The sequence below is a fragment of the Oncorhynchus tshawytscha genome, unplaced genomic scaffold (genome assembly GCF_018296145.1).
Source record: "Oncorhynchus tshawytscha isolate Ot180627B unplaced genomic scaffold, Otsh_v2.0 Un_contig_8238_pilon_pilon, whole genome shotgun sequence".
Taxonomy (NCBI): domain Eukaryota; kingdom Metazoa; phylum Chordata; class Actinopteri; order Salmoniformes; family Salmonidae; genus Oncorhynchus; species Oncorhynchus tshawytscha.
In genome coordinates this window covers 45,186-68,357 of record NW_024609216.1, presented here as the reverse complement: position 1 = coordinate 68,357, position 23,172 = coordinate 45,186, and the positions used below count along the sequence as shown (strand labels likewise).

At 41.9% G+C, this 23,172-nt stretch overlaps 1 protein-coding gene across 1 annotated transcript; it reads left to right on the top strand.

Annotated features, from left to right (window-relative positions):
- The first annotated feature begins 18,591 nt into the window (after positions 1-18,591).
- LOC121844437 (sialoadhesin-like) lies at positions 18,592-22,419 on the top strand. The gene is made up of 8 exons (XM_042314495.1): positions 18,592-18,646; positions 19,050-19,262; positions 20,478-20,804; positions 20,964-21,215; positions 21,424-21,687; positions 21,990-22,077; positions 22,172-22,211; positions 22,340-22,419. Exons 1-8 carry the CDS (start codon positions 18,592-18,594, stop codon positions 22,406-22,408), a joined length of 1,308 nt encoding a protein of 435 aa, XP_042170429.1. The 3' UTR covers positions 22,409-22,419.
- The last annotated feature ends 753 nt before the right edge of the window (positions 22,420-23,172 follow it).

Sequence of the window (23,172 nt, the reverse complement as noted above, 5' to 3'; positions counted from 1 at the left end):
GCTACAGTGTCTTTATAAATGTGAAATTTGACTTTGACTCTGATATGGTTCTCAATCAGAGGCAGGTGTTTGTCATTGTCTCTGATTGGGAACCATATTTAGGTAGCCTGTTTGGTGTTGGGTTTTGTGGGTGATTGGCCTTGTTCCTGTCTCTGTGTTACTTTGCACCAGAATTAGGCTGTTTCGGTTTTCGTGTTACGTTTTTGTATTTGATTCGTGTTTACTTTGTTTCATTAAACATGGATCGTAATAGCCACGCTGCATTTTGGTCTGACTCTCTTTCACATGAAGAAAACTGTGACAGCCTGTTTCTTTACACTACAATCAGAGCCGGCTGCAGACAATGATCAGCTAGGGGGAAATCAGATTTTAAAATATTTATATTTATACAGTATGCAATATTTATTTATACAGTATAATATATGCAACAAATTTTCTACCAACAGGTTTCAGTGCCAATGCACCACACAACCAATAAACAAAAGCATAATGACTTTGAGCACTTCAATATCATGGTTTGCGTTTTAAAACCACAATCAAAACCCAATCTGGAGAAACAGGAAATACATCCCTCCTTATCTTGTAGGCCTACCCAGTAAAGAAGGCGTGGCAATCTCTGAATGTTGTTGAACTTTTTGGTGTTTTGTAAGGATGTCTCTTTCCTTTCATCAAATGGTCACTTTACAGTTTAAACTGATTGATTTTATTTGTCAGTAATAAAGCACACACACACACATATATAGTGGGGAGAACAAGTATTTGATACACTGCCGATTTTTGCAAGTTTTCCTACTTTCAAAGCATGTAGAGGTCTGGAATTTTTATCATAGGTACACTTCAACTGTGAGAGACGGAATCTAATTGTATGATTTTAAGTAATGAATTTGCATTTTATTGCATGACATAAGTATTTGATCACCTACCAACCAGTAATAATTCCGGCTCTCACAGACCTGTTAGTTTTTCTTTACAGCCCCCTGTTCTCCACTCATTACCTGTATTAACTGCACCTGTTTGAACTCGTTACCTGTATAAAAGACACCTGTCCACACACTCAATCAAACAGACTCCAACCTCTCCACACACTCAATCAAACAGACTCCAACCTCTCCACAGTGGCCAAGACCAGGCGCTGTGTAAGGACATCAGGGATACACTTGTAGACCTGCACAAGGCTGGGATGTGCTACTAGCCAGTAGGCAAGCAGCTTGGTGAGAAGGCAACAACTGTTGGCGCAATTATAAAATGGAAGAAGTTCAAGATGACGGTCAATCACCCTCGGTCTGGGGCGCCATGCAAGATCTCACCTCGTGGGGCATCAATGATCATGAGGAAGGTGAGGGATCAGCCCAGAACTACATGGCAGGACCTGGTCAATGACCTGAAGAGAGCTGGGACCACAGTCTCAAAGAAAACCATTAGTAACATACTATGCCGTCATGGATTAAAATCCTGCAGCACACGCAAGGTCCCCCTGCTCAAGCCAGTGCATGTCCAGGCCCGTCTGAAGTTTGCCAATGACCATCTGGATGATCCAGAGGAGGAATGGGAGAAGGTCATGTAGTCTGATGAGACAAAAATATAGCTTTTTGGTCTAAACTCCACTCGCTGTGTTTGGAGGAAGAAGAAGGACAAGTACAACCCCAAGAAAACCATCCCAACTGTGAAGCACAGAGGTGGAAACATCATTCTTTGGGGATGCTTTTCTGCAAAGGGGACAGGACGACTGCACCGTATTGAGGAGAGGATGGATGGGGCCATGTATCGCAAGATCTTGGCCAACAATCTCCTTCCCTCAGTAGGAGCATTGAAGATGGGTCGTGGCTGGGTCTTCCAGCATGACAACGACCCGAAACACACAGCCAGGGCAACTAAGGAGTGGCTCCGTAAGAAGCATCTCAAGGTCCTGGAGTGGCCTAGCCAGTCTCCAGACCTGAACCCAATAGAAAGTCTTTGGAGGGAGCTGAAAGTCCGTATTGCCCAGCGACAGGCCGAAACCTGAAGGATCTGGAGAAGGTCTGTATGGAGGAGTGGAACAAAATCCCTGCTGCAGTGTGTGCAAACCTGGTCAAGAACTACAGGAAACGTATGATCTCTGTAATTGCAAACAAAGGTTTCTGTACCAAATATTAAGTTCTGCTTTTCTGATGTATCAAATACTTTTATGGATTTTTGTTTTAGATTCCGTCTCTCACTGTTGAAGTGTACCCATGATAAAAACTAGACCTCTATGCTTTGTAAGTAGGAAAACCTGCAAAATTGGCAGTGTTTCAAATACTTGTTCTCCCGTGTGTGTGTGTGTGTGTGTGTGTGTGTGTGTGTGTGTGTGTGTGTGTGTACAGTTATTTAAAATTGACCAGTATTGCACAATACAGTGAGGGACGTATTTCCATTGTGGTCCCTATCTTTAACATAAATGCATATACAATTATATAGATACAGACACTGCAGAAATGCAGACAAAAATGTTTGACCTACAGATGAGTATGAAGGGGAGTTTAAGTACAATTCTTACAAGCCTTTGGCTGGTCTGTCGCTTATTCTTTAGATGTTTGGGGCTGCTGGTGAAACAAATATTTTAAAATCTGCATAAAAATGTATGCACATTTTCCCATCAGAGTTGTCTCCAACAAATTGACTTTTTGCACTTTTTGAACCCAACAGTTCATTAAGTTGTATCCCATTTGAACAGCCAGCGTCGGACGGTCGTACGTTTTGTTCTCCTCGTTGTAGCCAGCAACAGCTCTCACTGCCGTGATGACGTGAGGCACTAAGTATATCTGTAAATACTTAGTGCACATATAAATAACCTTTGGGATTAACTTCCCATGTAGCAAATAAAAATACAAAGGTAAATGGGTTTCCATCTCATTTTCAACTCTATAAATATTTTAAACTACAGGCCTACTGATGGTTTTGTCACAAAAACATGTTGCGTTATATAGCGAATGTGCTCTGATATTGGCATGTGCTCTCTAGCCAACAGCTTGCAGAGACAGTGCAGGTGTAGCCTACATGATGCGATTATTATGGACAAAAGTGTACAATTATCTTTATGTCAAACGGCAGCCAAGCATCAATCATGTCACCAGAATAAGACCTCGATAGTTATTGAAAGGAGCATCAAGCTCATCTCTGTGCACTTTCACCCCCTGTGAAGTTCATCACACCCCCCTGTGAAGTTCATCACCTCCCTGTGAAGTTCATCACACATCCCCCCCTGTGAAGTTCATCACACCCCCTGTGAAGTTCATCACACCCCCTGTGAAGTTCATCACACCCCCCCCTGTGAAGTTCATCACACCCCACCCCCTGTGAAGTTCACACCCCCTCATCACCCCCCTGTGAAGTTCATCACACCCCCCCCTGTGAAGTTCATCACACCCCCTCATCACCCCCCTGTGAAATTCATCATCACCATCCACCCCCTGTGAAATTCATCACACCCCCTGTGAAGTTCATCACACCCCCTGTGAAGTTCATCACACCCCCTGTGAAGTTCATCACCCCCTGTGAAGTTCATCACACCCCCTGTGAAGTTCATCACACCCCCTGTGAAGTTCATCACACCCCCTGTGAAGTTCATCACACCCCCTGTGAAGTTCATCACACCCCCTGTGAAGTTCATCACACCCCCTGTGAAGTTCATCACACCCCCTGTGAAGTTCATCACACCCCCTGTGAAGTTCATCACCATCCCTGTGAAGTTCATCACACCCCCATCACACCCCTGTGAAGTTCATCACACCCCTGTGAAGTTCATCACCCCCCTGTGAAGTTCATCACCCCCTGTGAAGTTCATCACACCCCCTGTGAAGTTCATCACACCCCTGTGAAGTTCATCACACCCCTCATCACACCCCCTGTGAAGTTCATCACACATCACCCCCTGTGAAGTTCATCACCCCCCTGTGAAGTTCATCACCCCCTGTGAAGTTCATCACCCCCTGTGAAGTTCATCACCCCCCTGTGAAGTTCATCACCCCCCTGTGAAGTTCATCACCCCCCTGTGAAGTTCATCACCTCCCTGTGAAGTTCATCACCCCCCTGTGAAGTTCATCACCCCCTGTGAAGTTCATCACCCCCTGTGAAGTTCATCACCCCCTGTGAAGTTCATCACCCCCTCATCACCCCCTGTGAAGTTAATCACCCCCTGTGAAGTTAATCACCCCCCTGTGAAGTTAATCACCACCCTGTGAAGTTCATCACCCCCTGTGAAGTTCATCACCCCCTGTGAAGTTCATCACCCCCTGTGAAGTTCATCACCCCCTGTGAAGTTAATCACCCCCCCCCCTGTGAAGTTAATCACCCCCTGTGAAGTTCATCACCATCCCTGTGAAGTTCATCACCACCCTGTGAAGTTCATCACCCCCTGTGAAGTTCATCACCACCCTGTGAAGTTCATCACCACCCTGTGAAGTTCATCACCACCCTGTGAAGTTCATCACCACCCTGTGAAGTTCATCACCTCCCTGTTCAACCCCCTGTGTTCATCACCCCCTGTGAAGTTCATCACCTCCCTGTGAAGTTCATCACCCCCTGTGAAGTTAATCACCCCCTGTGAAGTTAATCACCCCCTGTGAAGTTAATCACCCCCTGTGAAGTTAATCACCACCCTGTGAAGTTCATCATAATATATTTCATCTGTAGCCTAATAAATGCTTTCCCATTTTGTACTATCCAACATGTACTTTTAATTCGCATAAAAAAGTTGGTTGGGAACCTTGTTCATGTCAGGCCATTTTGAGGTTCCTGGAATTAGATATTGGATGAATGTGCGCATGCCTAAAGCAGACTTTTAAAGTAGCCTAATCAGATGACAACATTGTGGCTGGTTGTGTTTATGCCACATATAAAAGGTAATACATTTAAATGATTATTTAGGCTATATTGAAGCCTTACGTCTAATGTACGAGAGGAATAGCTGGCTCGGGATTGGAGAGGAGGCAGATCCTGTTAAGCCTACCTGAATAACTGGGTCTGCCGGGAGAATATATGGCCACATTATCATAGGAGGACTTGGGAGAATGATGCTCTGAAACAGACAGCGGATCTCAGTATCAGAAACACAGCCAGACTGGCCTGCTACTGTGCCTTCCTAGACCTTAGAAATTGTCGATGACCCACAACTGATCCAAATGGAAGGAAACATTCAAATCACAGGGCTTTTGCGCCGTTATTCAAATGACATTTTCACACAGTCTACAGTACAGTAGAAATGTGTACTCACTTAAAAACAATATTGCAACTATTCATTGCATTGTTGTTTGGTAGTCTAGTCTAGGTAGGATCATTGCATTGTTGTTTGGTAGTCTAGTCTAGGTAGGATCATTGCATTGTTGTTTGGTAGTCTAGTCTAGGTAGGATCATTGCATTGTTGTTTGGTAGTCTAGTCTAGGTAGGATCATTGCATTGTTGTTTGGTAGTCTAGTCTAGGTAGGATCATTGCATTGTTGTTTGGTAGTCTAGTCTAGGTAGGATCATTGCATTGTTGTTTGGTAGTCTAGTCTAGGTAGGATCATTGCATTGATGTTTGGTAGTCTAGTCTAGGTAGGATCATTGCATTGTTGTTTGGTAGTCTAGTCTAGGTAGGATAATTGCATTGTTGTTTGGTAGTCTAGTCTAGGTAGAATCATTGCATTGTTGTTTGGTAGTCTAGTCTAGGTAGGATCATTGCATTGTTGTTTGGTAGTCTAGTCTAGGTAGGATCATTGCATTGTTGTTTGGTAGTCTAGTCTAGGTAGGATCATTGCATTGTTGTTTGGTAGTCTAGTCTAGGTAGGATCATTGCATTGTTGTTTGGTAGTCTAGTCTAGGTAGGATCATTGCATTGTTGTTTGGTAGTCTAGTCTAGGTAGGATCATTGCATTGTTGTTTGGTAGTCTAGTCTAGGTAGGATCATTGCATTGTTGTTTGGTAGTCTAGTCTAGGTAGGATCATTGCATTGTTGTTTGGTAGTCTAGTCTAGGTAGGATCATTGCATTGTTGTTTGGTAGTCTAGTCTAGGTAGGATCATTGCATTGTTGTTTGGTAGTCTAGTCTAGGTAGGATCATTGCATTGTTGTTTGGTAGTCTAGTCTAGGTAGGATCATTGCATTGTTGTTTGGTAGTCTAGTCTAGGTAGGATCATTGCATTGTTGTTTGGTAGTCTAGTCTAGGTAGGATCATTGCATTGTTGTTTGGTAGTCTAGTCTAGGTAGGATCGTCCTTAAACAAGATCATTGGAGGGTTTTTAAACTGTGTGTCTCATGTTCATTCTCGCGCAATGATGCACCTGGTCTCTCTGCTGCCTATCAGCTATTACTATTTGTTCGTGTGAATTCATATTGAAAATGTGTGCAGCTTTGAATGATTTTATGTGTGGTATGATTGCTAATTAGCCTATTACAGATCTGGACAAACAATCCACATACCACTATTGTCACTATGAATGAGGAACAGAGGGCAGGATAGGTGGTTAGACTGGTAGACTATACTGACCTGTGGTAGGTAGACTATACTGAACTCTGGTAGGTAGATTAAACTGACCTGTGGTAGGTAGACTATATTGACCTGTGGTAGGTAGACTATACTGACCTGTGGTAGGTAGACTATATTGACCTGTGGTAGGTAGACTATACTGACCTGTAGGTAGACTATACTGACCTGTGGTAGGTAGACTATATTGACCTGGTAGGTAGACTATAGACCTGTGGTAGGTAGACTATACTGACCTGTGACTATACTGACCTGTGGTAGGTAGACTATACTGACCTGTGGTAGGTAGACTATACTGACCTGTAGACTATGTTGACCTGTGGTAGGTGACTATACTGACCTGGGTACCTGTGGTAGGTAGACTATACTGACCTGTGGTAGGTAGACTATACCTGACCTGTAGGTAGACTATACTGACCTGTAGGTAGACTATACTGACCTGTGGTAGGTAGACTATACTGACCTGTGGTAGGTAGACTATACTGACCTGTGGTAGGTAGACTATACTGACCTGTGGTACAGTAGGTAGACTATACTGACCTGTGGTAGGTAGACTATACTGACCTGTGGTAGGTAGACTATACTGACCTGTGGTAGGTAGACTATATGACCTGTGGTAGGTAGACTATACTGACATGTGGTAGGTAGACTATACTGACATGTGGTAGGTAGACTATACTGACCTGTGGTAGGTAGACTATACTGACCTGTGGTAGGTAGACTATACTGACCTGTGGTAGGTAGACTATATTGACCTGTGGTAGGTAGACTATACTGACCTGTGGTACAGTAGGTAAACTATATTGACCTGTGATAGGTAGACTATACTGACCTGTGGTAGGTAGACTATACTGACCTGTGGTAGGTAGACTATACTGACCTGTGGTAGGTAGACTATACTGACCTGTGGTAGGTAGACTATGCTGACCTGTGGTAGGTAGACTATACTGACCTGTGGTAGGTAGACTATGCTGACCTGTGGTAGGTAGACTATGCTGACCTGTGGTAGGTAGACTATACTGACCTGTGGTAGGTAGACTATACTGACCTGTGGTAGGTAGACTATACTGACCTGTGGTAGGTAGACTATACTGACCTGTGGTAGGTGGACTATACTGACCTGTGGTAGGTGGACTATACTGACCTGTGGTAGGTGGACTATACTGACCTGTGGTAGGTAGACTATATTAACCTGTGGTAGGTAGACTATATTAACCTGTGGTAGGTGGACTATACTGACCTGTAGTGGTGGACTATACTGACCTTTGGTAGGTAGACTATATAACCTGTGGTAGGTAGACTATATTAACCTGTGGCAGGTAGGCTACCAAAGGTACTTTGCTGCCAAAGGTACTTTTCATGACGTGCAATTACGTCGACCTCGTGTCTTGGTTTTTGCTCTGACATGCACTGTCAACTGTGGGTCCTTATAGACAGGTGTGTGCCTTTCCAAATCGTGTCAAGTCAATTGAATTTACCACCATCAAGTTGTAAAAACATATCAAGGATGATCAATGGAAACAGGATGCACCTCAGCTCAATTTCGAGTCTCATTTCAAAGGGTCTGAATACTTACGTAAATAAAGGTATTTTTTTAATTCATTTGTACAAAAAAAAAAATCTAAAAACCTGTTTTTGCTTTGTCATTATGGGGTATTGTGTGAAGATTGATGAGGGAAACAATTATTTGAATACATTTTAGAATAAGGCTGTAACGTAACAAAATGTGGAAAAAGTCAAGGGGTCTGAGTACTTTTCGAATGCACTGTATAGGAGGACCATATTAATTGTTTTATTTTTACTCTAGATGTTGTGTTGGAGATGGTTCCTACATCTGTGTCAGAGAGTGAGAGTGTCACACTGACATGTAGAACCAAATGTACGCTGGACCCAATCGCAGCATTTATTTGGTATAAGAATGGACAACCTATACCAAACAGCAACACCTACTCTCTTGTCTATAGCCTATTCTCAGTCAGCAGTGAGGATAGAGGCAGATACTCCTGTGCTGTAGAAGGCCATGAGGATCTCCCCTCTGCTGAAGAGACTCTCACGGTCAGATGTAAGTTTAAACCTTTAGTTTGGTATTATAACATTGTATTGACAGACATTAGCTCCACATGATACTTGAATTGATCATCCTCAATAAAAGGGTGAATCTAAGAGTCATTGTGTGGAGGAGTACAGTTGAAGTCGGAAGTTTACATACACTTAGGTTGGAGTCATTAAAACTTGCTTTTCAACCACTCCACAAATGTCTTGTTAAAACATCTTTGGGCTGCAATCCCGTTAACGGGATGATATGACAACAGCCAGTGAAAGTGCAGGGCGCCAAATTCAAAACAACAGAAATCTCATAATTAAAATTCCTCAAACATACATATATGTAATAACCTTTTTTAAATAATCTTGTTGTTAATCCCACCACAGTGTCCGATTTCAGATATGCTTTTCAGCGAAAGCACCACAAACGATTATGTTAGGTCACCACCAAGACACCACCAAGCCACCACCAAGCCATTTTTCCAGCCAAAGAGAGGAGTCACAAAAAGCACAAATTGAGATAAAATTAATCACTAACCTTTGATGATCTTCATCAGATGACACTCATAGGACTTCATGTTACACAATACATGTATGTTTTGTTTGATAAAGTTCCTATTTATATCCAAAAAAGAGTTTACATTGGCGCGTTACGTTAACTAGTTCCAAAAACATCCAGTGATTTTGCATAGCCACATCGATTCAACAGAAATACTCATCATAAATGTAGATGATAATACAAGTTATATACATGGAATTATAGATATACCTGTCCTTAATGCAACCGCTGTGTCAGATTTTTTTTTTTAAACAACAGAAAAAGCAAACCATGCAATAATCTGAGACGGCGCTCAGAAATATAATGCAATTAGCCGCCATTTGAGTCAACAGAAACCAGAAATTACATGATAAATATTCCCTTACCTTTGATGATCTTCATCAGAATACACTCCCAGGAATCCCAGGTCCACAATAAATACTTGATTTGTTCAATAATGTCCGTTATTTATGTCCAATCAGCTACTTTTGTTCACGCGTTTGGTACACTTTTCCAAACGCTGGTGCTGGTCGACCATTTCTTCGGACAAAAACTTCTAAAAGTTATATTACAGGTCGAAGAAACATTTCAAACTAAGTACAGAATCAATCATTAGGATGTTTTTATCATAAATCGTCAATAAAGTTCCAATCGGAGAATTCCTTTGTGTCTTGAGGAGGAACGGAACACAGGAAGATATCATGTGCTATGCGCGTGACCAGGAAATGGCTCTCTGCCAGTAAGCTGACTCATTCTCTTATTCAGTCCCACAACACAGTAGAAGCCTCATTCAAGTTTATATAGACAGCTGACATCTAGTGGAAGCCCTAGGAAGTGCATCTTCATTCATATCCCAATGTGATTTCAATAGGGAATGGGTTGAAAATATACCAACCTCAGATTTCTCACTTCCTGTTTGGATTTCTTCTCAGGTTTTTGCCTGCCATATGAGTTCTGTTATACTCACAGACATCATTCAAACAGTTTTAGAAACGTCAGATAATAATAATTTGCATATATTAGCAACTGAGACTGAGGAGCAGGCCGTTTACTCTGGGCACCTCTGGGCACCTTTCATCCAAGCTACTCTCTTGGCAGGCATATGAAGTTTTAACAAACTACAGTGGCTTGTAAAATGGCATTTTTCCTATTTTGTTGTCTTACAACCTGGAATTAATTATATACAGTGCCTTGCGAAAGTATTCGGCCCCCTTGAACTTTGCGACCTTTTGCCACATTTCAGGCTTCAAACATAAAGATATAAAACTGTATTTTTTGTGAAGAATCAACAACAAGTGGGACACAATCATGAAATGGAACGACATTTATTGGATATTTCAAACTTTTTTAACGAATCAAAAACTGAAATATTGGGCGTGCAAAATTATTCAGCCCCTTTACTTTCAGTGCAGCAAACTCTCTCCAGAAGTTCAGTGAGGATCTCTGAATGATCCAATGTTGACCTAAATGACTAATGATGATAAATACAATCCACCTGTGTGTAATCAAGTCTCCGTATAAATGCACCTGCACTGTGATAGTCTCAGAGGTCCGTTAAAAGCGCAGAGAGCATCATGAAGAACAAGGAACACACCAGGCAGGTCCGAGATACTGTTGTGAAGAAGTTTAAAGCCGGATTTGGATACAAAAAGATTTCCCAAACTTTAAACATCCCAAGGAGCACTGTGCAAGCGATAATATTGAAATGGAAGGAGTATCAGACCACTGCAAATCTACCAAGACCTGGCCGTCCCTCTAAACTTTCAGCTCATACAAGGAGAAGACTGATCAGAGATGCAGTCAAGAGGCCCATGATCACTCTGGATGAACTGCAGAGATCTACAGCTGAGGTGGGAGACTCTGTCCATAGGACAACAATCAGTCGTATATTGCACAAATCTGGCCTTTATGGAAGAGTGGCAAGAAGAAAGCCATTTCTTAAAGATATCCATAAAAAGTGTTGTTTAAAGTTTGCCACAAGCCACCTGGGAGACACACCAAACATGTGAAAGAAGGTGCTCGGATCAGATGAAACCAAAATTGAACTTTTTGGCATCAACGCAAAACGTTATGTTTGGCGTAAAAGCAACACAGCTCATCACCCTGAACACACCATCCCCACTGTCAAACATGGTGGTGGCAGCATCATGGTTTGGGCCTGCTTTTCTTCAGCAGGGACAGGGAAGATGGTTAAAATTGATGGGAAGATGGATGGAGCCAAATACAGGACCATTCTGGAAGAAAACCTGATGGAGTCTGCAAAAGACCTGAGACTGGGACGGAGATTTGTCTTCCAACAAGACAATGATCCAAAACATAAAGCAAAATCTACAATGGAATGGTTCAAAAATAAACATATTCAGGTGTTAGAATGGCCAAGTCAAAGTCCAGACCTGAATCCAATCGAGAATCTGTGGAAAGAACTGAAAACTGCTGTTCACAAATGCTCTCCATCCAACCTCACTGAGCTCGAGCTGTTTTGCAAGGAGGAATGGGAAAAATGTCAGTCTCTCGATGTGCAAAACTGATAGAGACATACCCCAAGCGACTTACAGCTGTAATCGCAGCAAAAGGTGGCGCTACAATTTTTCAGTTTTTGATTTGTTAAAAAGTTTGAAATATCCAATAAATGTCGTTCCACTTCATGATTGTGTCCCACTTGTTGTTGATTCTTCACAAAAAAATACAGTTTTATATCTTTATGTTTGAAGCCTGAAATGTGGCAAAAGGTCGCAAAGTTCAAGGGGGCCGAATACTTTCGCAAGGCACTGTATATATATATATACGCTACAACTCCCGTACGGGCTCGGTACAGACAAAGGTTGAAAGTCATGCGTCCTCCGACACACAACCCAACCAAGCCGCACTGCTTCTTAACACAGCGCCATCCAACCCGGAAGCCAGCCGCACCAATGTGTCGGAGGAAACACCGTGCACCTGGCAACCGTGGTTAGTGCGCACTGCGCCCGGCCCGCCACAGGAGTCGCTGGTGCGCGATAAGACAAGGATTTCCCTACCGGCCAAACCCTCCTAACCCGGACGACGTTAGGCCAATTGTGCGTCGCCCCACGGACCTCCCGGTCGCGGCCGGTTACAACAGAGCCTGGTCGCAAACCCAGAGTCTCTGGTGGCATAGCTGGCGCTGCAGTACAGTGCCCTTAACCACTGCGCCACCCGGGAGGCTATTAAAATATATTTTGGGGGGTTTGTAAATTTTGATTTACACAACATGCCTACCACTTTGAAGATGCAAAATATTTTTCATGTGAAACAAAAAAGAAATCATTTTAAAAAACTGAAAACTTGAGCATGCATAACTATTCACACATGCCTTTTGGTGAACACTTGTTTGGTTATTTTTTTCTTTAAGCAATGGCTTTTTTTCAGTCCACTCTTCCCAAAAACCCAGCTCTGTGGAGTGTACAGCTTAAAGTGGTCCTATGGACAGATACTCCAATCACCGCTTTGGAGCTTTGCAGCTCCTTCTAGGTTATTTTTGGTCTCTTTGTTGCCTCTCTGATTAATGCCCTCCTTGCCTGGTCTGTAAGTTTTGGTGGGCAACCCTCTCTTGGCAGGTTTGTTGTGGTGCCATTTTCCTTCCATTTGTTAATAATAGATTTAATGGTGCTTCATGGGATGTTCAAAGTTTATGATTTTTTTTTACAACCCAACCCTGATCTGTACTTCTCCACAACTTTGTCCCTGACCTGTTTGGAGAGCTCCTTGGTCGTCATAGTGTTGCTTGCTTGGTGGTACCCCTTGCTTAGTGGTGTTGCAGACTCTGGGGCCTTCCAGAACAGGTGTATATATTGAGATCATGTGACAAATCATCTGACACTTAGATTTAACTAATTATGTGACTTCTGAAGGTAATTGGTTGCACCAGATGTTATTTAGGGGCTTCATAGCAAAGGGGTGAATACATTTGCACGCACCACTTTTCCGTTAGAATTTTTTTGAATATTTTTAAACAAGTCATTTTTCCATTTCACTTCACTAATTTTGACTATTTTTGACGAAAAACCATTTAAATTACAGGTTGTAATGCAACAAATTGGGAAAACGCCAAGGGGGTGAATACTTTTGCAAAGCACTGTATAGTTTTGGCAAGTCTGTTAGGACATCTACTTTGTGCATGACACAAGTACGTTTTCAAACAATTGTTTATAGACCGATTATTTCACTTATAATTCACTGTATCACTATACAGTGGGTCAAAAGATTACATACACTAAGTTGACTGTGCCTTTAAACAGCTTGGAAAATTACACAATTTCAGATGTCATGGCTTTAGAAGCTTCCGATAGGCTAATTGACATCATTTCAGTCAATTGGAGGTGTACCTGTGGATGTATTTCAAGGCCTACCTTCAAACTCAGTGCCTCTTTGCTTGACATCATGGGAAAATCAAAAGAAATCAGCCAAGACCTCAGAAAAGATTGTAGACCTCCACAAGTTTGGTTAATCATTGGGAGCAATTTCCAAACACCTGGAGGTACCACGTTCATCTGTACAAACAATAGTATTCAAGTATAAACACCATGGGACCACGCAGCCTTCATACCGCTCAGGAAGCAGATGCGTTCTGTCTCCTAGAGATTAACGTACTTTGGTGTGAAAAGTGCAACTCAATCCCAGAACAACAGCAAAGTTAAAATGTGATGTGAAGATGCTGGAGGAAATGGGTACAAAAGTATCTATATCCACAGTAAAACGAGTCCTATATCGACATAACCTGAAAGGCCGCTCAATAAGGAAGAAGCCACTGCTCCTTAAACCGCCATAAAAAAGCCAGACTATGGTTTGCAACTGCACATGGGGACAAAGATCATACTTTTTGGAGAAATGTTCTCTGGTCTGATGAAACAAAAATAAAACTGTTTGGCCATAATGACCATCGTTATGAATGGGCCAAAATTCATCCAACTTATTGTGGGAAGCTAGTGGAATGCTACCCAAAATGTTTGACCCAAGATAAAGAATATAAAAGCAATGCTACCAAATACTAATTGAGTGTATGTAAACTTCTGACTCACTGGGAATGTGATGAAAGAAATAAAAGCTGAAATAAATCACTCTCTCTACAATTATTCTGATACTTTCACATTCTTAAAATAGTAGTTATCCTAACTGACCTACGACAGGGAATTGTTACTAGGATTAAATGTCAGGAATTGTGAAAAACTGAGTTTAAATGTATTTGGCTAAGGTGTATGTAAAGTTCCGACTTCAACTGTACATTTGTGGAAAGTTAATATAATATTTAACTGACCTAATTTGTACTTTTACTATATCCAATGTATTTTACACCAGATGGTCCATGGAACACCTCAGTATCAGTCAGTCCCTCTGGTGAAATAGTGGAGGGCAGTTCAGTGACTCTGACCTGCAGCAGTCATGCCAACCCACCTTTGGACAAATACACCTGGTACAAGAAGAATATAGCCTCACCAAAAGCATCAGGACAGAGTTACAGCATCACTGACATCAGCTCTGAGGACAGAGGAGAATATTACTGTGAAGCTAGAAACATTAAAGGGACAGAGACTTCCATCCCTGTCCATATTAATGTCATGTGTAAGTATGTCATGTTCTGTCTATTTCTGGTGCTCTGTGATATGACTGATTTAACAGATATATGTTCTAACCTCTTGACACCTAAACCCATGATCCTGCAGCAGTGTTTCCCTGGTTTCCTGTGGTGGGGGTGGGGGCTGTCCTGACTGCTGGAGCTCTGCTCCTCACCATCTACTGCACTCTGAAGAGGTGAATCTTTCATTGAGATATACTGCATTAGTAACACAACCTCCACTAGAGGTCAGTAGAGAGCATAACTCACTCTGTTCCTCTTTACAGGAGATCCACAGGAGGAAGTGATGCCACAGCAGACACACAGGTGATTATATCAGTTACACCTCCACCTTCACACCTGGTGACATTAATCTACTGTATCACAACAGTCTCTTTCACACTATTTTCACTTTTACTATGTTCTCTCTCTCCATTTCCCGCTCACTCCAGAGTGTCCACCATGACCCTAACAGTGACACGTACACAGGTCTGAACGTGAGGACCAGTTCAACTGACTACGACACTCTGGCAGTAAGTGTCTTATTATGTGTTTGTGTTTAGAGAAAATGATAGAGGTGTCTCAAAGTGCTCATGAATTTCCCCCCTCCCTCCCTCCCTCCCTCCCTCCCTCCCTCCCTCCCCCTCCCTCCCTCCCTCCCTCCCTCCCTCCCTCCCTCCCTCCCTCCCTCCCTCCCTCCCTCCCCCTCCCTCCCTCCCCCCTCCCTCCCCCCCCCCCTCCCTCACACCCTCCCTCACACCCTCCCTCCCTCACTCTACAGAGTGTCCATCCTGACCCTAACAGTGACATGTGCACATCTCTGAAGAAGAATACCAGGTCACCAGAGTGACATCCAGGCAGTAGGTGTGTGTGTGTGTGTTTGTTCCTAAACATTTTATGAAGTGGTGTATAAAGTGCTCCTTCAGTGTGTCTTTGTTCAGAATGTGAGAGACTCACCCAGTGACACATCCCCCTCAAATAGATACTAAGCCACCATAGAACCTGGACTGAAGAGAACCACCACAGAAACTAGATTGAAGACAACCACCACAGAACCTTGCATTAAAATAATCTATGCAGAACCTGGACCTAGGATTTCCAGACAATGAACTTTAACTTCTCTACAAACATTGAAGTTTAATGTTTTTTCCTTGTAACGTTAATTATATATATTGAAGATAAATAGGATGGATTATATTCTACTCTTTTACAATGGGACATTTCCCCATTGTAAAATATGTATAATATTAAAAACAGCTTTTAATATGTTTTGCTTTCGCACCTAGTTGCTCCTGATGTGTTAATTGACTTACTTTGTATTGCTGTCAGACATTATTGTGCCATGGCATTTATGAATATTAATATCACAATCACACTTGATTTATGGTGACATTTTTTATGATTATTTCCAATACAGTGTGATTCAGTGTAAATTATGCATTTTGTTGTGAATTAGCTCAAAGTTTAAGACAATAAAATGTTTTAAACTTTAAAGCCATAAAATGTTGCTTTAAATATTACAGCCTAGTCTGTCTTTATCATCTGTTAACTTGAAAATCTTAAAAATATGAATTTATACAAGTATCCCACAATACAGTAGAGTAGAGCACCCCGCCCTCCATTTGGCAAATCTGACCATAATTATATCCTCCTGATTCCTGCTGACAAGAAAAAACTAAAGCAGGAAGTACCCAGGACTCGCTCAATACGGAAGTGGTCAGATGACGTGGATGCTACGCTACAGGACCTTTTTTTCTAGCACAGACTGGAATATGTTCCGGGATTCATCAAATGGCATTGAGGAGTAAACCACCTCAGTTATTGTCTTCATCAATCAGTGCATCGACGACGTTGTCCCCACAGTGACCGTACCTACATATCCCAACCAGAAGCCATGGATTACAGGCAACATCTGCATTGTGCTAAAGGCTAGAGTGCACAATTATGAACTTGAAAATGTATGAATAAACCAATTAGGCACATTTGGGCAGTCTTGATACAACATCTTGAACAGATGTGCAATGGTTCATTGGATCAGTCTACAGTCTACTTTGCACATACACTGCGGCCATCTTGTGGCCAAAGTCTAAATTGCGCTTGGGCTGGAATAATACATCATGCTTTTCTCTTGCATTTCAATAATGATTGTACAAAGAAAATACCAAAAAAAATGATTTTTATTTCTTTGTATTATCTTTTACCAAATCTAATGTGTTATATTCTCCTACATTCATTTCACATTTCCACAAACTTCAAAGTGTTTCCTTTCAAATGGTATCAAGAATATGCATATCCTTGCTTCAGGTCCTGAGCTACAGGCAGTTAAATGTGGGTATGTCATTTTAGGCGAAAATGGGAAAAAAGGGTTTGGTCCTTAAGAAGTGGAGGGTGTAGTACAGGCTTTTATGCACAACGCAACTCAGCATGCCTGGATACAGATTAATCATGTATTGTGTGGTTACGGTACAACAAAACCCAGAGGACTTTGCTTTTAAGGCTATGACACTCACAGCCATGATAAAAATGTCATCATAACACATGGGCTCTCATGCAATATTGCTTAAATATACCATGGTTGTTAGCCAATCAGCTTTCAGGGCTGAAACCGTCCAGTTATTACTACAAAATATACTACAGAATAATGACATGTTTGTCAGTACCGTTGACAGAGTACACAGTTGTTTCCTAATCCTTGCTTTGCCTGATGGCCATTGAAGTTGAACAAGGACATCAGGCCATTGGTTAACCGTGCATCAGGCCATTGCTAACCTTGCAATCTATGTCAAGAGACTTTGTTTGAAACACCGGAAGTTATGCAGTAAACACTGTCTCAGTGTCACGCCCTGACCTTAGAGAGACGTTTTATTTCTCTATTTGGTTAGGTCAGGGTGTGATTTGCGGTGGGCATTCTGTGTTGTCTATTTCTTTGTTTTTGGCCCAGTATGGTTCCTAATCAGAGGCAGCTGTCTATCGTTGTCTCTGATTGGGAATCATACTTAGGCAGCCCTTTTCCCCACTTTCTGTTGTGGTATCTTGTTTTTGCACAGTTGCTGTTAGCCCTGCAGAAATTTACGTTCGTTTATATTTTGTTGTTTTTTGGAGTCAATTAAAATTAAAGTATAATGTACGCCTACCACGCTGCACCTTGGTCTCCTTCTAACAACGGACGTAACGGGTTGTTATATCAGGGTCCGTATTCACAAAGTGTCTCAGAGTAGGAGCGCTGATCTTGGTTCAGGGCTCCTGGTCCAAATAATTAAGAAATAAAACGGTGTGTGTGTTGCACGCAGTGGATTTAGCTGAGGGCCCTTCAGGACTGATGGGGAGGAGGGTTGACATCTCTACTGTGTAGGATGTGTGTTTCAACTTTCTACATCCATAACAACCAGCTCTCTAGACTTTGATACAGACTCCATGGGCCTTATGGGCCTTCAATACAGATTGTGTGTGTGTGTGTGTGTGTGTCACTTACTGTTTAGCCTCACAGCTTGGGGATAGGAGTTATCATTGAACCTGGTGGTCCGTAGAGGATTGAACATTTATCTTCCCATATTTGGGGTTCTGAGAATGAAACAGCTTCAGAATAATCAATGTAGAAATATGTGTTTACAGTAATACAGACCTGTTGTTGTTGTTAATGATGATGATGACTTTATTGTATCTATTCTGAAATTATTTTAGCATCATACAGCATGTCATCTTAAATAGACAGACGTAGACAGACATGCAACACATCACACACATTACATACATACATAGTGCAATAGACTTACAGACAGACAGTATTCACATAGACAACCATATAGCACAATACAACACAACACAACATGAGCCTGGTTCATTTTCAGTAATGAGGCCCTGGACCCCATTTACAGTTTATACTTCAATGTATCAGGTGGAGTTATTCACCAGCTATAGAGTGAGTTGTTTATGTTTCTAAGACTGCAGGGTGGGAGATGCAACAATGTCCTTGAGAACAGCAGGAAGTGTGTTGGTGGTCTTTCTCTGGTCTGTAGCAGGTATGGTCTCATTCGTAATGTTTTAGTAATGTTATCTTAATGTTATTCTGTGTATTCAGTGACATCGTCTGTTAGGGGCTTCTTCTTTTCTGGAATAGTTGTCTTTTACACCTCACTGAGTAACACTTAGGTCCTTTCTGTGGTTTCCATTCACACTCAGCAAGTAGAGTACGGCAACAAAGTGTGGACAAACGCAGTTAGTGTGAGAAAAGGGGTCTGTAATGTATAATCACTATAATGTGTACAGTAACATTCAATATAGTTAAACTGTTGAATTTCATTTAGTTCAGGATAAATGTCTTGGTTTGTGTTTCTGTCTGTATAACATAGGATTTCTTCCATCTTTGTATTAGAGTGATAAGTCAGTGATAAAGGGATTTACAGTGATATTGTTTTTCTCCAGGTCTTCAGGTGAAGGTGACTGGTGGACATCAGGATAAGACACTGACCTGTAGCACCACCTGTACTCTGACTGACAACCCCACCTACATCTGGTACAAGAACGGACACAAAGTAAAGGAGGACACTTCCAGCCTGTACTCAGACTCCTTTAGTGATGCAGACAGTTACTCCTGTGCTGTAAAAGGCCATGAGGATCTCCTCTCTCCTGCAGTGTGTGAGTGTTGAGCTTGTAAACAACATTACATACAACATGTCACTTGAGGGACAATCATATTTGTATATGCTTTGAGTGTGACATCCACTTCTGCTTTAGTTCCGTATCTATTCCCAAGCTGTGTTGAATGGGCTTCAAGAATATATAATCAAATTCATGAAAATGTGGTCATTTATTAAAATTGTGGTAAACTGTGGGGTGTTGGGTTGAGCGTGCAGAGATTAACACAGGGAGGTTTTAGTCAGCAAACACAACTTTACTAGGCCATAAAATAAACATAACAAACTGTGGGGTGTTGGGTTGAGCGTGCAGAGATTAACACAGGGAGGTTTTAGTCAGCAAACACAACTTTACTAGGCCATAAAATAAACATAACAAACTGTGGGGTGTTGGGTTGAGCGTGCAGAGATTAACACAGAGAGGTTTTAGTCAGCAAACACAACTTTACTAGGCCATAAAATAAACATAACAAACTGTGGGGTGTTGGGTTGAGCGTGCAGAGATTAACACAGAGGTTTTAGTCAGCAAACACAACTTTACTAGGCCATAAAATAAACATAACAAACTGTGGGGTGTTGGGTTGAGCGTGCAGAGATTAACACAGAGAGGTTTTAGTCAGCAAACACAACTTTACTAGGCCATAAAATAAACATAACAAACTGTGGGGTGTTGGGTTGAGGCAGAGATTAACACAGAGAGGTTTTAGTCCTAAAATAAACAAACACAACTTTACTAGGCCATAAAATAAACATAACAAAGAAAATCACAGAGAGGTTTTGGGTTCGGTCCTTCTTCTTCTCAGCTTTGGCTCTGTGTCGGTCTCTCCCGGGTCTCTCCTGCGGTGGGCCACATCGCTCCTTTTATGTTGCCTCCACGGCTGGTTGGCACTTTCCCTAATTACCTCCACATGGAGCCATCCGCGTCGGGGTGCATTCATGTCACTGGGAGAATTCACTTTTTGAAGACCTTTGCGCTATGTTTTTGCACATAGAACACCCTTTCAATTTTCATAAAATGAAAACTACAAATGTTGAAAAACTACAAACCTGAAGGGGTGGTCACTTCCTCGTTACTTTTACTGAATATAATTATGGTTTTACAAACGGTTAGGAAGTAATTATTATTTTCCTACTTTATTAAAAATATAAGTGTATACTGGTAAGCATTGTAATTAAAGACTGTTGAAAGGTGTTCTGTTATCTTCTTGTCTTTCAGGTCAGAAGTGTTGGAGTGTGACTTACACCCATCAGAGTATCTGTACCTTGAAGGGGTCAACAGTGAACATATCCTGCTCTTACACATATCCCAGTTATCATGAGATCAAACAAGCTTTCTGGTTTACTAAATGGTCTGGTATGGAGGCTGAAGATCTGAGCTCAGTGCCAGGGTATGAGGGTCATATAGAGTACCTTGGGGATAAGGAGAGTGACTGTACCCTGAGAATCACAGACCTGAGATTGAGAGACTCTGCTGGGTACAGATTCAGATTGATAACATCAGGAGATACGTTTGCTGGCTCACCTGTCTCCCTGACTGTCACAGGTAATATGTCACTCATCTCACATCTATTACTGTAATGAACTTATTAAGGGCAGTCATACAGAAACTGTGGTGGTATGTGACAGAACAAAACAAATCTAGTATTTCATATAAGAGGACATATATAGGAGGATAATAATGATTTGTTTCCTTTTACTCTAGATGTTGTGTTGGAGATGGATCCTACATCTGTGTCAGAGGGGGAGAATGTCACATTGAGATGTAGAACCAAATGTACACTGGACCCCATCACAGTCTACAGTTGGTATAAGAATGGACAGTCTGTACCAAACAGCAACACCTCCTCTCCTGTCTATATCCTTTTCTCAGTCAGCAGTGAGGATACAGGCAGATACTCCTGTTCTGTAGGACATGAGGATCTCCCCTCTGCTGAAGAGACTCTCACTGTCACATGTGAGTAGATGGGGTTTAAATATTTAGTTTGGTATATTAACATTGTAGTGACAGATATTAGCTTCACATGATACTTGAATAGAGAATCTTCAATAAGAGGGTGAATCTAAAAGTCATTGTGTGGAAAAGTACATTTGTGGAAAGTTAATAGAATATTTGCAACTAACCTAATTTGTACTCCTTCTAAATCCACTGTCTTTTACATCAGATGGACCAAAGAGCACCTCAGTGTCAGTTAGTCCCTCTGGTGAAATAGTGGAGGGCAGTTCAGTGACTCTGACCTGCAGCAGTGATGCCAACCCACCTGTGGACAAATACACCTGGTACAAGAAGAACGTAACCTCACCAAAAGCATCAGGACAGAGTTACAGCATCACTAACATCATCTCTGAGGACAGAGGAGAATACTACTGTGAAGCTAGAAACATTAAAGGGACAGAGACTTCCATCCCTGTCCATATTAATGTCATGTGTAAGTATGTCATGTTCTGTCTATTTCTGGTGCTCTGTGAGATGACTGTTTTAACAGATAAGCACTATAAACACATGTACACACGGATTTTGTGTTGTAGATATGTGGTGTTAGAGTAGGGGCCTAAGGTCATATAAGTCATGTGTTTTGCAATCTGTAGTGAATGCATTGTAATGTTTTTAAAAATGGAATAATTGCCTTAATTTTACTGCCTACATTTTGCTAATGAGGATCCATAATAAATACAACTACAAACAGATATATGTTCTAACCTACTGACACCTAAACCCATGATCCTGCAGCAGTGTTTCCCTGGGTTCCTGTAATGGGGGTGGGGGCTGTCCTGACTGCTGGAGCTCTGCTCCTCACCATCTACTGCACTCTGAAGAGGTGAGGATTTCCATACCAGGGATAAATATGAAATGTTTATAAACCTCCAGTAGAGGTCAGTAGAGATTTTATCTCACTATGTTCCACTTTACAGGAGATCCACAGGAGGAAGTGATGCCACAGCAGACACACAGGTGATTATATCAGTAAACCTCCACCTCCACACCTGGTGACATTAATTTACTGTATCACAACAGTCTCTTTCACACTATTTTTACTGTTACCATGTTCTCTCCCTCTCTCTATTTCCCGCTCTCTCCAGAGTGTCCATCATGACCCTAACAGTGACACGTACACAGGTCTGAACATGAGGACCATGTCACCAGAGTGACACCTGGCTGGTGTTTGTGTTTTATACAGTATTTGAATTTGTTCAGAGAAAATGAAAGAGAGAGTGGTGTCACAAAGTGTGCATTTCTCTCTCTCTACTCCCTCCCTCCTTCCCTCCCTCCCTCTCATGTTCTGTGCTGCCTCTCTCTCTCATTCTCTCCACAGTGTCCATCCTGTAACAGTGACATGTGTCCATAAACACTTCATGAAGTGGTGTGTAAAGTGTTCATTCAGTGTGTCTTCTTTCAGATTAAGGGACTCCCCTGTGACACAGACCTTCAGATAGATGCTGAGCCCTCCGATTATCAGAACTGGAGCGAACCACCACAGAACCTGGACAGTGACACAGACCCTCAGATAGATGTTGAGCCCTCCGATTATCAGAACTGAAGAGAACCACCACAGAACCTGGACTTAAGTCAACCAACACAGAACCTGGACTGTAGAGAACCATAACAGAACCTGGTCCGAAAAGAAGAGAACCCCCAATGTTTTTTCCTTGTAATGTTAATTAAATATATTGAAGATAAATAGGATGGATTATACTTTTACTCTTTTATAATGGGACATTTCCCCCCAAAATGTCCAAAGTCATTCTCATGTAGTAATGAAAACAACAATGAAGGCGATGCGGGCACCAGCTGGAAAATGTGAAAAAGTTTGTGCAGGTCCTGTTCTGACTGGAGATGCGCAAATGTCTGCATACTTGATCTGCGGAAACAATTGGGAGGTGCTTGGGAAAGTTCGTCAGGCTCAGTAATTCCC